At 35.5% G+C, this 16,432-nt stretch overlaps 2 protein-coding genes and 1 long non-coding RNA gene across 3 annotated transcripts; 2 read left to right on the top strand and 1 right to left on the bottom strand.

Moving 5' to 3' along the window:
* The first annotated feature begins 27 nt into the window (after window positions 1-27).
* LOC146688948 (uncharacterized) lies at window positions 28-3,769 on the top strand. The gene is made up of 6 exons (XM_085437068.1): window positions 28-215; window positions 525-787; window positions 983-1,173; window positions 1,307-1,400; window positions 1,582-1,775; window positions 2,396-3,769. The coding sequence occupies exons 1-6, from the start codon at window positions 57-59 to the stop codon at window positions 2,581-2,583; spliced, it is 1,089 nt and encodes a 362-aa protein (XP_085293194.1). The 5' UTR covers window positions 28-56; the 3' UTR covers window positions 2,584-3,769.
* Window positions 2,445-4,996, bottom strand: LOC146688947 (uncharacterized). Its single transcript, XM_085437067.1, has 6 exons — window positions 4,787-4,996; window positions 4,396-4,524; window positions 3,996-4,189; window positions 3,352-3,499; window positions 3,052-3,256; window positions 2,445-2,969 (listed from the first exon to the last, which is right to left on the bottom strand). The coding sequence occupies exons 1-6, from the start codon at window positions 4,994-4,996 to the stop codon at window positions 2,665-2,667; spliced, it is 1,191 nt and encodes a 396-aa protein (XP_085293193.1). The 3' UTR covers window positions 2,445-2,664.
* Window positions 4,997-9,498: 4,502 nt separating this feature from the next.
* LOC146688946 (uncharacterized) lies at window positions 9,499-11,158 on the top strand. The gene is made up of 3 exons (XR_014915977.1): window positions 9,499-10,338; window positions 10,424-10,535; window positions 10,616-11,158. It is a non-coding gene; the product is annotated as an uncharacterized LOC146688946 (long non-coding RNA).
* Window positions 11,159-16,432: the final 5,274 nt, after the last annotated feature.

The following is a 16,432-nucleotide window of genomic DNA, read 5'->3' as shown; positions in this document are numbered from 1 at the left end:
AAATAGACGCATTTTCAATTTCTGAAACGGGAAGTACTTCTTCTGCGCGTTTTTTTATGGCGCGCGCACACCGTCCCCCACACAAGAGATCGACGGCCTTAAAGTTACACTGGAATAAACAGAGGATGGACCATTACGTTGTTTTTAGGAAAACTAAGAGAGTGACACTCCGGGACGAAGACATGACTGCAGAAAAACTGGGTCGCATCTTTCAGGTAGATATGTAAACTTCGCAAACTTTGCTTTCAGCAGTTTTTTTATGAACGTTATTGTTCTTCCTTACTGCGGAACGGCTAACGTTAACATTTGGTGATTTCATGTAGGCCTACTTTTACTAATACTATGTCTAGCCGTCTTCATTGTGCTAATATGTGAATTGTGCACATGTGCTAATGTGTAAATAGTTATTCATTGACTTTTACCGGCTACTAGCTAATAAGTAAGCCTTTAGAGCCTATTAACCGTGTGCACAGGAGTAACACGTTAGCAGAGCAACGTGATTTACGGAAACTTTTCTTAAACAGGTATCCGCGCATACTCTGTACATCACGGATGATTCAAACGTGGCTATGTTCCCCGGTGCGGTCTCTGGTGTTTTCAGCGCATTAGACCTTACACCCAGAGGTCACTATGAAGTCCACGGAGAAGACATGGAGTCAATTCCAACAGCAGGTTCCAGCGGGCAGCGTTTTGCATTTATGCGAGCACCAGCTGTGGCAGCGTCTGCACCTTCACGTTCACAGCAGGCTACTTCAAGTTCCCCTATGTCCTCCAAAACATTTCAGAGGTAGGATGAGTCTGTGTTCTTGAATATTAAATTACAGAACAGGCAAAATAAAAAGAAACATAAGGTGCATGGATAGTTGAATTGTTAAGAATAGCAAAGCTGTTTTAGTACAATTTGCCTATAGCAATCACTGAATGGATTTGTGGCCTGCTGTCTTTTACAAGATATGTAAAATTATTATGTTTTGTTTTACAGATCAGTGTACTTTGCAGATGTAGTTGGTGGGAGGTTGATTCCCAATAGAATGGTGGTTGTACGATTCCTGGAGTCTGAGGCTACGCTTCAAGGGATAGTAGGAAAAGTGCAAGATGCCATTGGTAATTACAACCCAATAATTTTGACAGATGCACAGGGCAATGCAATTCTGGAGTCGGAGGGCACAACAGGTGAGCCATAATATTACAGCTAAAGCCCATATCTTATGGAGAGACATGTCTTACCAGACTCTTTGTAATATTTATTGGGTAATATGGTATTGGCTTCTAAACAGGTTTCTTTGGTTTTGTTTTTCATCTGTAGGGTCACAGTACTGGAGACAAAATGCACGAAAAATTCTTGCTGTGCCTGAACAAGACTTTAATTGCCTCCAGGGAACAAAGAGGAAGAAACTGAGGTATGTGAATAAATATGTATATACTATAGGATGAACATCAATATAGAAGAATTAATTTGATTTAAATCCTATAATAGCAGTAAGACATCACTACATAAATCATCATCTATCAGTAAGTGATGTGATGTTTCTTTAAGCCAGTAAGTAGCTTTGACATCTGATTATCCATTTTTATTTGTAGCAGCCGTAAAGATGATGACAGTGCCAGTTTGGGAGAAGTGAGTGACAAAATAGAAGAGTTGGTGTTGGCATCTCAAAGTCTGCCAGCTGTCACAGCAGCAATCAAAGAGCTCACTGATCTTGCAGTTGCCCAGAAAGTCACAACCCCCAAGCTGCAGACACTCAAGGAGGGATTTAGCTGCGTGGTTTGTATGAGTATGTTCAAATGTTGCTTAGTAAATACATTACATCTACACTAACATTTTAATTACAATTAAAACAATGTCAAACCACATTCAATCATTACTTTGGACAAACATTTTTTTACCAAACATAGGCTCTTTATTCAGCAGTGTCCATTTAAATACTTAGGCACAGACAATCAAGATGCAGGTCTACTGTAACATAACATTCAAAAGTTTACATGCACATTTAATTTGGGTTCTCCTTGCAATCTTGACTATGAAAGTATAGCTTTTCAAATTGATTACAATGTCAGTATGGGTGACGGTACACTGTTCACAGTAATGTAAAACTAAAAAGTTCACATTTAAAATGGGACTGTAGTTGCATATATTGAATCAAGTACCTGTAACTTTTTCATTTTTCTTGCTTGCTAATTGAGAAAATGTACTGATTTTGCCCCTCATCAATTATAGACAAAAATATAGACAGGGACTTTCTCAGAACAGCGTGAACAAGAGGAATTACAGAATAACCAAAAATATTCTGCATGCTGTCTGTAAATTTATGTCAAGACTGACTTTGAACCTATAGTTTGAACTAAATTCAACATAAATGGATAACAGTCTCACTTATCTGATTTACTTTTGCAGACATCATTGAGGATCCAGTGTTCTCACTGTGCTGCAGAAGCATTATTGGCTGCAAGACATGTGTGGAACAGTGGCAAGAGACATCACAGCACTGTGCAAAATGCAGGGAGAGTAACAACGGAGTTCTACAAATTACTGGTCTAACAGCTGCATTTTCTGTATTGAAATCTTTTTTTGCAGAGGAGTAATGTAGTGTGTACACACAAATGTTTACAGTCAGTTGATTTTTTTTTTTTTGTCTGTTCTGTACAGTTTACAGATGCAGTGGTTCATACATTTCTCTGAGTTATGTTTATGAGACAGAGCAGAGCTTCTTTGTATGGCATAAAGTCACCATTTACGGCTCTAAAAAACAAATGTGAAATATCAGGATATTTTTCTGCAAAATGACTCTCTGTTCTAAGTTTGTCCTGTTCGGTTGTGAAGGGATCAACTCCAAAAGTCGAATATTCTTTGAGTGCAGATCCCAAGTGCTGCCTGTAAAGGTCTGCTGCTTCAAGTGCATTTGGCAAGAGCTCTGGAGAAATTCTTCTTTTACACCCATGTTCTGCAAAGTGATTTGGTATGCCTTTTCCTGTAAAAAATAGAGGAGGTGTTTAAATGTTCATTATCAGGGTTGTAAGCAATCTGACTTTTTTTTTTTTTTTTTTTTTTACCTGGGATTCTATGAGCATTCCATGATTCTACCACACTTGCAAGACCAATGTTACACAGCTGACAGGTTAGATTGGACACACAGTATCGCACAAGGTTATCCTCCATATCTATCTCCTCCTGGTCCATCAGCTGGAGTAGGGCAGTTTTTAGTGGGTAGTTGACACGGTTGTTGATTTCAGGCCAAATCCTTTCAACTGTGTGGTTCTAAAAGAGTTAAAAGAAACATGTCTTAAATGTACGTAGTAGTACACGTAATAGTATAAGAATTTCAGCTGATGTTAATGGTACTTAAATCTTACTCTTGTGGATGAGGTCTGTAAATAAGGCAGTCTCTCCTGATTGAAGCGATGATGTGACAGCATCTCTTGCATGAACAGTGTTAAATAAAATTCCTTTCCATGGTCTACTCGCACCTGGTCCCACATACCATAGGTGATCACTGCAGGTCTGGTACAGGAAAAATAAAGAACATTTATTAACTATTTTGCTTTAAGACCAGCAAAGGTGTTATTATTTTGAATGTATTCATTCATGTTTTTTTTGGGTAATATTTTAGTTGTAGTAGGACAACATATATTTCTTAAGTTTCTTTGCAATGTCACTGTCATGCTCAGACTTTAGATGTATGTCAGAACAATTGAAAGATATGTGGAAATCCAAGAACCTTGTTCCATTCATAAATGAACACTGATTAATTGCAATAAAGTAGTTAAATGATTCATGTGCAATTCCATTTTATTTATTTTTACATTAATAGAAAATGTTGATCAAAATGTTTGGTAAGTTCTTAATATATTATATTCAGGAACATAACCAGACCCATCTGTTGCATGTCTAATTTAAATTCAAATATTGTAAATTTGGGTGCAGCTCATGTCCAATATGACTAACATGTCCATCAAAACACTTAAGATGAAATAAATGGTTTGAGAGGTTGTATTACCTGAAAACATATTCATAGATGCTCAAGTTGTTTTTGATTGGCATTGTGGAATGACTCACAATCTTTTTACTGAATCCATCTACAGCTAAAACATGGGTGACTCCAAACATTACAAGTTTCTCGTTTTGGTCCAGGTGAACCTTGTGCCCCATGCATTCAGCATGGTATGGTGTGGGATTAAGATTCCGAGCTCCCTTACAAAAAAATCACAAAAATAAATGACAGCTGACTGGATAAAGGCAGATTTGATCATACGTTTGAGGAAGAGTCAAGTAACTGTTAAAGCAGGGCGTACATCTGTTAAACAGAATTAGGCCCTACCATTACATGATGTATATCACAAATATGACAAAGAACATTGGAATACAGTTCTAGTGGAAGATTAAATAACATAGGCTACCTGGCGTCTTGCTTCATGATAAGGTTGATGCACCTCTCTTAAAATTGACCCAATTCGTCCCTCTGCAGCATGTACCCCTTTTGTGGACAGATAGCCCTTCATCATTTTGCGGCCATATGTTGGGCCCACCTGTTTAAAATAAAAGATCATGCTACTACTAGAACAACAAATGTAAAGTAGCTTATTCTGAAAGCAAATGTGTAAAGCTAAAGTATTGTGCTAATTAACTGTACAAATACCAGTGAGAGACATCTTTAAAATAACTAACGTTACCCACCACCCGCAAGACGCTAAAACGCGCGGGCGCGCGCACACAGTCTAGACTAACCCCCTTACAACCCAGTTAAGACAACCATACACAGTCATAAGGTGAAGGAAGAAAGTACCTTACCTCATTTATAGCTTGTGTCACCTCAAGCTCCAACCGTGTGTCCGAGAGTCGACAGCTAGTGATTTGCTCAGCACAAAACTTTCTAACATTTCTCGCAGAAAATCCTCTCACTTCCCCGTGTTCATATGACAGACGCTCTGATATAATTTCCGATGACAGGCCTTGTTTTGCCATCTCCATGATCACGTCTGAGTATTTTTCCAACGTCATGATGTCCACACTACAGTGTTTCCAATAAGTTTGCGCATCACTTGTACAGGTTGTTGACCTACTAAAACTTCCGGTTCAGACAAAATAAATAAAGGGCCCTTTCTCGTTCTTTTTTCTTGGGTTTTTCGTTTCTGATGTGCGAAAGGACAAAATGAAAAAAACAATTGTTTTACGTTTTTCATTTTAGCTTTTTAAGTTGAGAATTAAATAAGTGTCTCATTTTCTTTTTTAAATTATACTTTCTGAAACGAAACTTCAAATACCGAAAAGTACACGGACCTCATTCAAACTCTGTTCTGTACATTCCAATTCTGTTGTTTTCATTCAAATTCCATTGTTTTGATTCAAATTCTGTTCTGTTCATTCAAATTCCGTTGTTTTCATTCAAACTCTGTTCTGTACATTCCACTTCTGTTGTTTTCATTCAAATTCCATTGTTTTCATTCAAACTCTGTTCTGTACATTCTAATTCCGTTGTTTTGATTCAAACTCTGTTCTGTACATTCCAATTCTGTTGTTTTCATTCAAACTCTGTTCTGTACATTCCACTTCTGTTGTTTTCATTCAAACTCTGTTCTGTACATTCCACTTCTGTTGTTTTCATTCAAATTCCATTGTTTTCATTCAAACTCTGTTCTGTACATTCTAATTCCGTTGTTTTGATTCAAACTCTGTTCTGTACATTCCAATTCCGTTGTTTTCATTAAAATTCCATTGTTTTGATTCAAATTCCGTTCTGTACATTCTAATTCCGTTGTTTTCATTCAAATTCCGTTGTTTTCATTCGCATTCCACTGTTTTGATTCAAATTCTGTTCTGTACATTCTAATTCCGTTGTTTTCATTCACACTCTGTTCTGTACATTCTAATTCTGTTGTTTTCATTCAAACTCTGTTCTGTACATTCCACTTCTGTTGTTTTCATTCAAATTCCATTGTTTTCATTCAAACTCTGTTCTGTACATTCTAATTCCATTGTTTTCATTCAAATTCTGTTCTGTACATTCTAATTCCGTTTTTTTCATTCTAATTCCGTTGTTTTCATTCAAATTCCACTGTTTTGATTCAAATTCTGTTCTGTACATTCTGCTTCAGTTGTTTTTATTCAAATTCTGTTCTGTACATTCTACTTGAGTGGTTTTCATTCAAACTCTGTTCTGTACACTCTAATTCCGTTGTTTTCATTCAAATTCCGTTGTTTTCATTCAAATTCCATTGTTTTGATTCAAATTCTATTCTGTACAATCTAATTCCGTTGTTTTCATTCAAACTCTGTTCTGTACATTCTATTTCCGTTGTTTTCATTCAAACTCTGTTCTGTACATTCTAATTCTGTTGTTTTCATTCAAACTCTGTTCTGTACATTCCAATTCTGTTGTTTTCATTCAAATTCCATTGTTTTCATTCAAACACTGTTCTGTACACTCTAATTCCATTGTTTTCATTCAAATTCCGTTGTTTTCATTCAAATTCCATTGTTTTGATTCAAATTCTATTCTGTACAATCTAATTCCGTTGTTTTCATTCAAACTCTGTTCTGTACATTCTATTTCCGTTGTTTTCATTCAAACTCTGTTCTGTACATTCTAATTCCGTTTTTTTCATTCTAATTCCGTTGTTTTCATTCAAACTCTGTTCTGTACATTCTATTTCCGTTGTTTTGATTCAAACTCTGTTCTGTACATTCCAATTCTGTTGTTTTCATTCAAATTCCACTGTTTTGATTCAAATTCCATTGTTTTGATGCAAATTCTGTTGTTTTCATTCAAATTCCATTGTTTTGATTCAAATTCTATTCTGTACAATCTAATTCTGTTGTTTTCATTCAAACTCTGTTCTGTACATTCTATTTCCGTTGTTTTCATTCAAACTCTGTTCTGTACATTCTAATTCTGTTGTTTTCATTCAAACTCTGTTCTGTACATTCTATTTCCGTTGTTTTCATTCAAACTCTGTTCTGTACATTCTAATTCCGTTGTTTTCATTCAAACTCTGTTCTGTACATTCCACTTCTGTTGTTTTCATTCAAATTCCATTGTTTTCATTCAAACTCTGTTCTGTACATTTTAATTCCGTTGTTTTGATTCAAACTCTGTTCTGTACATTCCAATTCTGTTGTTTTCATTCAAATTCCACTGTTTTGATTCAAATTCCATTGTTTTGATGCAAATTCTGTTCTGTTCATTCAAATTCCGTTGTTTTCATTCAAACTCTGGTCTGTACATTCCACTTCTGTTGTTTTCATTCAAATTCCACTATTTTGATTCAAATTCCGTTCTCTACATTCTAATTCCGTTGTTTTCATTCAAATTCTGTTCTGTACATTCTACTTCAGTTGTTTTCATTCAAACTCTGTTCTGTACATTCCAATTCTGTTGTTTTCATTCAAATTCCATTGTTTTCATTCAAATTCTATTCTGTACAATCTAATTCCGTTGTTTTCATTCAAATTCTGTTCTGTTCATTCTAATTCCGTTGTTTTCATTCAAACTCTGTTCTGTACATTCCAATTCTGTTGTTTTCATTCAAATTCCATTGTTTTGATTCAAATTCTGTTCTCTACATTCTAATTCCGTTGTTTTCATTCAAACTCTGTTCTGTACATTCTAATTCCGTTGTTTTGATTCAAACTCTGTTCTGTACATTCCAATTCCGTTGTTTTCATTAAAATTCCATTGTTTTGATTCAAATTCCGTTCTGTACATTCTAATTCCGTTGTTTTCATTCAAATTCCGTTGTTTTCATTCGCATTCCACTGTTTTGATTCAAATTCTGTTCTGTACATTCTAATTCCGTTGTTTTCATTCACACTCTGTTCTGTACATTCTAATTCTGTTGTTTTCATTCAAACTCTGTTCTGTACATTCCAATTCTGTTGTTTTCATTCAAATTCCATTGTTTTGATTCAAATTCTGTTCTGTTCATTCAAATTCCATTGTTTTCATTCAAACTCTGTTCTGTACATTCTAATTCCGTTGTTGTGATTCAAACTCTGTTCTGTACATTCCAATTCCATTGTTTTCATTAAAATTCCATTGTTTTCATTCAAACACTGTTCTGTACACTCTAATTCCATTGTTTTCATTCAAATTCCGTTGTTTTCATTCAAATTCCATTGTTTTGATTCAAATTCTATTCTGTACAATCTAATTCCGTTGTTTTCATTCAAACTCTGTTCTGTACATTCTATTTCCGTTGTTTTCATTCAAACTCTGTTCTGTACATTCTAATTCTGTTGTTTTCATTCAAACTCTGTTCTGTACATTCCAATTCTGTTGTTTTCATTCTAATTCCGTTGTTTTGATTCAAATTCTGTTCTGTTCATTCAAATTCCGTTGTTTTCATTCAAACTCTGTTCTGTACATTCCACTTCTGTTGTTTTCATTCAAATTCCATTGTTTTCATTCAAACTCTGTTCTGTACATTCTAATTCCGTTGTTTTGATTCAAACTCTGTTCTGTACATTCCAATTCCGTTGTTTTCATTAAAATTCCATTGTTTTGATTCAAATTCCGTTCTGTACATTCTAATTCCGTTGTTTTCATTCAAATTCCGTTGTTTTCATTCGCATTCCACTGTTTTGATTCAAATTCTGTTCTGTACATTCTAATTCCGTTGTTTTCATTCACACTCTGTTCTGTACATTCCAATTCTGTTGTTTTCATTCAAATTCCATTGTTTTGATTCAAATTCTATTCTGTACAATCTAATTCCGTTGTTTTCATTCAAACTCTGTTCTGCACATTCTATTTCCGTTGTTTTCATTCAAACTCTGTTCTGTACATTCTAATTCTGTTGTTTTCATTCAAACTCTGTTCTGTACATTCCACTTCTGTTGTTTTCATTCAAATTCCATTGTTTTCATTCAAACTCTGTTCTGTACATTTTAATTCCGTTGTTTTGATTCAAACTCTGTTCTGTACATTCTAATTCTGTTGTTTTCATTCAAACTCTGTTCTGTACATTCCAATTCTGTTGTTTTCATTCAAATTCCATTGTTTTGATTCAAATTCTGTTCTGTTCATTCAAATTCCGTTGTTTTCATTCAAACTCTGTTCTGTACATTCTAATTCTGTTGTTTTCATTCAAACTCTGTTCTGTACATTCCACTTCTGTTGTTTTCATTCAAATTCCATTGTTTTCATTCAAACTCTGTTCTGTACATTTTAATTCCGTTGTTTTGATTCAAACTCTGTTCTGTACATTCTAATTCTGTTGTTTTCATTCAAACTCTGTTCTGTACATTCCAATTCTGTTGTTTTCATTCAAATTCCATTGTTTTGATTCAAATTCTGTTCTGTTCATTCAAATTCCGTTGTTTTCATTCAAACTCTGTTCTGTACATTCCACTTCTGTTGTTTTCATTCAAATTCCATTGTTTTCATTCAAACTCTGTTCTGTACATTCTAATTCCGTTGTTTTGATTCAAACTCTGTTCTGTACATTCCAATTCTGTTGTTGTCATTCAAACTCTGTTCTGTACATTCCACTTCTGGGCCCTGTTTCAGGAAGCCGGTTTAGTGGAAAAACTGAGTAAGTATACCCTGAGTTAACGAAAACTCTGGGTTTTCGGTTTCACAAAGCGAGTTCAGCTGCAGCCTGAGTGAGTCACTATGACGACACACTCCGTGAAGCTAACCTGCCCCCTAGCAGGTTTACCACAACTAACCCTGACTGTCTCCGCCCCTTTGTCGGAAACCTGACAGTAGGAAGTGTCGGACATGGCGTGTCCCTTCCTTGAAGAGCCAGTAGATCGTGAAGCCCAAATTCTCCGCAGAGCTCTCCGCCGGGAGAGAGTGATCAGAGCGCGTTTGGACATTTTATCATTTCCTGATGATTTTCTGTGCGAACGTTACCGTTTCTCAGCACAATCTATAATTTATTTGGATAACATCCTCAGGCCATATATTACGCATGTGACACATCGCGGACATGCTCTCAGTTCATTGCATATTATTTGTATTGCACTTCGGTTTCTTGCAAACGGGAGCTTTCTGTATAATATTGGTGACGCTGAGCACGTTTCCAAGGCTACCGTCTGTCGGGCAGTCAGGAATGTTACAGTTGCACTGAAACGTCTCCTGTACTCGTTTGTGGTGTTCCCCGGTCACAGACCCACAAGATTTATCAAAGAGGGATGCCACAAAATTGCAGGTATCAGGATGACCAAAACTTAATGTATGATGTGGTGATACTTGGACTACTACTTAAATTGCACATTTATTTTCAGGGTTCCCAGGCGTGATTGGCTGTACAGATGGCACTCACATTCCAATCATTGCTCCTTCAGTAAATGAAGGAGACTATGTGAACAGGAAGTCTTTCCACAGCATTAATGTACAGGTACATAGTTCCCTGTAGCATTTCAAACTAACAAATTATTTCATTATAGTAATGGATGCTAATTTGTGTTCTCTGCACTGTGAAGATCATATGTGATGCTGCCAACATTATCACAAATGTGGAAGCCAAGTGGCCAGGCTCTGTCCATGACTCACAAATATTCCGTGAATGTACACTGAGCACAAAATTTGGACATGGTGAGTTGAGAATACTTTAAAATATATAAAGACCAATTGCTTCAGGGACATTTGAACTGAAGTGTACCCTTCTGTCTTAGGAGAGTTCACTGGCTACTTGCTTGGTGATAGGGGGTATCCATGTTTACCCTATTTGCTTACCCTGACCCTGAACCGGGCCCACAGCAGCGATATAATCTGGCTAATTGCAGGACAAGAGCCAGAATTGAAATGACTATCGGAATGCTTAAGGCCCGGTTACAGTGCCTGCAAAGACTCAGGGTCACCCCAGAAAGGGCATGTGACATTATTGTGGCATGTGTGATTCTTCACAACATTGCCACAATTAGAGGAGAACACTGTCCTTCTGAACCAAACATCAGCAGTGATCCAAACCATGAACATCCTGACCCTCCCACGGACATACAAGATGGAAGAGCAGTCAGAGACACCATATGTCACAATCATTTCTTTTGACCCATCACCTCAACATGTTGAAAGAAGAATAAACAGATTTTTTGTTCAACTGGCTTTATTGGTCGCCTGTATTTCCTGTACACAAAGTATTAAAAGATGTACACCTCATAAAGTGTCTCTGTTGCTTCCTCCTCTGTAACAGCTGTCAATGTTTCTTCATTATTTTCCTGTAGTAAAGAAATAGACAACATTGCTGTTCTACTGTAAACTCATATAATCTGTGGAGTATTACTCACAACTGCATGTTGGTCTGGCTCAACAGGAGGCTGCACCAGATGCAGTACACCACCACCATCAACTGATAGAATATGAGGTTTATACAGGTCACTTATAACTTACAAGGGACCAAATGGCAATTAACAAACATACCAAGCACCTTACACTTCATTGTCATTATGCTCTCAAAGACAACCAAGGCTGAGGGAAGGCAAAATCAGTCGGAAAATAACTTCACTACAAAATAATTCATTATGGTAAAGAGTTTATCAAATGAATGTGTCGCACTGCAAAGGTGACTGTGAAGAAAGGATGTATGCACATCATGTATTATTTTGAATTTACCCCTTATGTAGGCACTTGTGTCTTGCGGGGTTATTGACTCAGAGGATGTCCCCGCAGAGATGCCTTCGGCCACAGGGCGCCCACTGTTTTGGCTGAGGGCCAACTGCTCAGCCTCTGTGAGTGGTGGTGGTGGAGGACCCCCACCTGTTTTTCGGGCCTCCGCTTTTTTTCTGTTGGCTATAACGGGCCACATTTGAGCATACAGAGTAAGCAAATATGTACTTGTAATGTGCTCAGATAATTTCAATAAGTGCTTACAGAAAGAAAATTAATGTAGCCTCTAACTGCAATTGATTTACATGGGACAAACAGACCAAGCACTATGGCTCATAATACAATTACACCTTACCTGTTTGGACTATATTTTTATATTTCATTTTTACTTGCTGCCAGGGACGTTTGGGGCCTGTTGGGTTGCACCTGCGCTCAAATCACATCACAAAATAAAATGTATAAAATAACAAATAAAATAACATATGATAAAATAACGTGTTAAATGGGTGGAAATCCCTCGATCAATGTTTAAATTAACACTCACGCATTGACTCTGTCGGCTATGTTTTGCCATGCATGCTTTTGCAGCTGTGGCTGTGTTACTTTTTTCCGCGGAATTTGCATGTTATCGGCATATGCTGCCATCAGAATTTCGGCCTCAAGCGCTGTGAAATACATTGACCGCGCCTTCTTTCCCTCCGTCTCCATGGTGACTCGCTTAATCTGTGCTCCGCTTATCAGGGCTTTATGTATCCTCGTCCGCGCGCTTCACTTGGGGTTAAAGCAACTCCGCGTTGACTGAACTAATTGTTATCAGCCTTTCTGAAACGGAATATTCCGAGTTGGACAGTTCGGGGTTACTCAACCGTGAGTGTCGTTTTTCACTCTGAGTTTTCCAAACCGGCTTCCTGAAACAGGGCCCTGTTGTTTTCATTCAAACTCTGTTCTGTACATTCCACTTCTGTTGTTTTCATTCAAATTCCATTGTTTTCATTCAAACTCTGTTCTGTACATTCTAATTCCGTTGTTTTGATTCAAACTCTGTTCTGTACATTCCAATTCCGTTGTTTTCATTAAAATTCCATTGTTTTGATTCAAATTCCGTTCTGTACATTCTAATTCCGTTGTTTTCATTCAAATTCCGTTGTTTTCATTCGCATTCCACTGTTTTGATTCAAATTCTGTTCTGTACATTCTAATTCCGTTGTTTTCATTCACACTCTGTTCTGTACATTCTAATTCTGTTGTTTTCATTCAAACTCTGTTCTGTACATTCCACTTCTGTTGTTTTCATTCAAATTCCATTGTTTTCATTCAAACTCTGTTCTGTACATTCTAATTCCATTGTTTTCATTCAAATTCTGTTCTGTACATTCTAATTCCGTTTTTTTCATTCTAATTCCGTTGTTTTCATTCAAATTCCACTGTTTTGATTCAAATTCTGTTCTGTACATTCTGCTTCAGTTGTTTTTATTCAAATTCTGTTCTGTACATTCTACTTGAGTGGTTTTCATTCAAACTCTGTTCTGTACACTCTAATTCCGTTGTTTTCATTCAAATTCCGTTGTTTTCATTCAAATTCCATTGTTTTGATTCAAATTCTATTCTGTACAATCTAATTCCGTTGTTTTCATTCAAACTCTGTTCTGTACATTCTATTTCCGTTGTTTTCATTCAAACTCTGTTCTGTACATTCTAATTCTGTTGTTTTCATTCAAACTCTGTTCTGTACATTCCAATTCTGTTGTTTTCATTCAAATTCCATTGTTTTCATTCAAACACTGTTCTGTACACTCTAATTCCATTGTTTTCATTCAAATTCCGTTGTTTTCATTCAAATTCCATTGTTTTGATTCAAATTCTATTCTGTACAATCTAATTCCGTTGTTTTCATTCAAACTCTGTTCTGTACATTCTATTTCCGTTGTTTTCATTCAAACTCTGTTCTGTACATTCTAATTCTGTTGTTTTCATTCAAACTCTGTTCTGTACATTCCAATTCTGTTGTTTTCATTCTAATTCCGTTGTTTTGATTCAAATTCTGTTCTGTTCATTCAAATTCCGTTGTTTTCATTCAAACTCTGTTCTGTACATTCCACTTCTGTTGTTTTCATTCAAATTCCATTGTTTTCATTCAAACTCTGTTCTGTACATTCTAATTCCGTTGTTTTGATTCAAACTCTGTTCTGTACATTCCAATTCCGTTGTTTTCATTAAAATTCCATTGTTTTGATTCAAATTCCGTTCTGTACATTCTAATTCCGTTGTTTTCATTCAAATTCCGTTGTTTTCATTCGCATTCCACTGTTTTGATTCAAATTCTGTTCTGTACATTCTAATTCCGTTGTTTTCATTCACACTCTGTTCTGTACATTCCAATTCTGTTGTTTTCATTCAAATTCCATTGTTTTGATTCAAATTCTATTCTGTACAATCTAATTCCGTTGTTTTCATTCAAACTCTGTTCTGTACATTCTATTTCCGTTGTTTTCATTCAAACTCTGTTCTGTACATTCTAATTCTGTTGTTTTCATTCAAACTCTGTTCTGTACATTCCACTTCTGTTGTTTTCATTCAAATTCCATTGTTTTCATTCAAACTCTGTTCTGTACATTCTATTTCCGTTGTTTTGATTCAAACTCTGTTCTGTACATTCCAATTCTGTTGTTTTCATTCAAATTCCACTGTTTTGATTCAAATTCCATTGTTTTGATGCAAATTCTGTTGTTTTCATTCAAATTCCATTGTTTTGATTCAAATTCTATTCTGTACAATCTAATTCTGTTGTTTTCATTAAAACTCTGTTCTGTACATTCTATTTCCGTTGTTTTCATTCAAACTCTGTTCTGTACATTCTAATTCCGTTGTTTTCATTCAAACTCTGTTCTGTACATTCTATTTCCGTTGTTTTCATTCAAACTCTGTTCTGTACATTCTAATTCCGTTGTTTTCATTCAAACTCTGTTCTGTACATTCCAATTCTGTTGTTTTCATTCAAATTCCATTGTTTTCATTCAAACTCTGTTCTGTACATTTTAATTCCGTTGTTTTGATTCAAACTCTGTTCTGTACATTCCAATTCTGTTGTTTTCATTCAAATTCCACTGTTTTGATTCAAATTCCATTGTTTTGATGCAAATTCTGTTCTGTTCATTCAAATTCCGTTGTTTTCATTCAAACTCTGGTCTGTACATTCCACTTCTGTTGTTTTCATTCAAATTCCACTGTTTTGATTCAAATTCCGTTCTCTACATTCTAATTCCGTTGTTTTCATTCAAATTCTGTTCTGTACATTCTACTTCAGTTGTTTTCATTCAAACTCTGTTCTGTACATTCCAATTTTGTTGTTTTCATTCAAATTCCATTGTTTTCATTCAAATTCTATTCTGTACAATCTAATTCCGTTGTTTTCATTCAAATTCTGTTCTGTTCATTCTAATTCCGTTGTTTTCATTCAAACTCTGTTCTGTACATTCCAATTCTGTTGTTTTCATTCTAATTCCATTGTTTTGATTCAAATTCTGTTCTCTACATTCTAATTCCGTTGTTTTCATTCAAACTCTGTTCTGTACATTCTAATTCCGTTGTTTTGATTCAAACTCTGTTCTGTACATTCCAATTCCGTTGTTTTCATTAAAATTCCATTGTTTTGATTCAAATTCCGTTCTGTACATTCTAATTCCGTTGTTTTCATTCAAATTCCGTTGTTTTCATTCGCATTCCACTGTTTTGATTCAAATTCTGTTCTGTACATTCTAATTCCGTTGTTTTCATTCACACTCTGTTCTGTACATTCTAATTCTGTTGTTTTCATTCAAACTCTGTTCTGTACATTCCAATTCTGTTGTTTTCATTCAAATTCCATTGTTTTGATTCAAATTCTGTTCTGTTCATTCAAATTCCATTGTTTTCATTCAAACTCTGTTCTGTACATTCTAATTCCGTTGTTTTGATTCAAACTCTGTTCTGTACATTCCAATTCCGTTGTTTTCATTAAAATTCCATTGTTTTGATTCAAATTCCGTTCTGTACATTCTAATTCCGTTGTTTTCATTCAAATTCCGTTGTTTTCATTCGCATTCCACTGTTTTGATTAAAATTCTGTTCTGTACATTCTAATTCCGTTGTTTTCATTCACACTCTGTTCTGTACATTCCAATTCTGTTGTTTTCATTCAAATTCCATTGTTTTGATTCAAATTCTATTCTGTACAATCTAATTCCGTTGTTTTCATTCAAACTCTGTTCTGTACATTCTATTTCCGTTGTTTTGATTCAAACTCTATTCTGTACATTCCAATTCCGTTGTTTTCATTAAAATTCCATTGTTTTGATTCAAATTCCGTTCTGTACATTCTAATTCCGTTGTTTTCATTCAAATTCCGTTGTTTTCATTCGCATTCCACTGTTTTGATTCAAATTCTGTTCTGTACATTATAATTACGTTGTTTTCATTCACACTCTGTTCTGTACATTCTAATTCTGTTGTTTTCATTCAAACTCTGTTCTGTACATTCCAATTCTGTTGTTTTCATTCAAATTCCATTGTTTTGATTCAAATTCTGTTCTGTTCATTCAAATTCCATTGTTTTCATTCAAACTCTGTTCTGTACATTCTAATTCCGTTGTTTTGATTCAAACTCTGTTCTGTACATTCCAATTCCGTTGTTTTCATTAAAATTCCATTGTTTTGATTCAAATTCCGTTCTGTACATTCTAATTCCGTTGTTTTCATTCAAATTCCGTTGTTTTCATTCGCATTCCACTGTTTTGATTCAAATTCTGTTCTGTACATTCTAATTCCGTTGTTTTCATTCAAACTCTGTTCTGTACATTCTATTTCCGTTGTTTTCATTCAAACTCTGTTCTGTACATTCTAATTCCGTT

Source organism: Copadichromis virginalis, linkage group LG17 (assembly GCF_057382275.1).
Source record: "Copadichromis virginalis isolate Kocher_CV1m ecotype Utaka linkage group LG17, C_Virginalis_male_GT1.1, whole genome shotgun sequence".
Lineage (NCBI taxonomy): Eukaryota > Metazoa > Chordata > Actinopteri > Cichliformes > Cichlidae > Copadichromis > Copadichromis virginalis.
The sequence above is the reverse complement of the archived record's forward strand: the minus strand, read 5'-3'. Positions and strand labels throughout refer to the sequence as shown.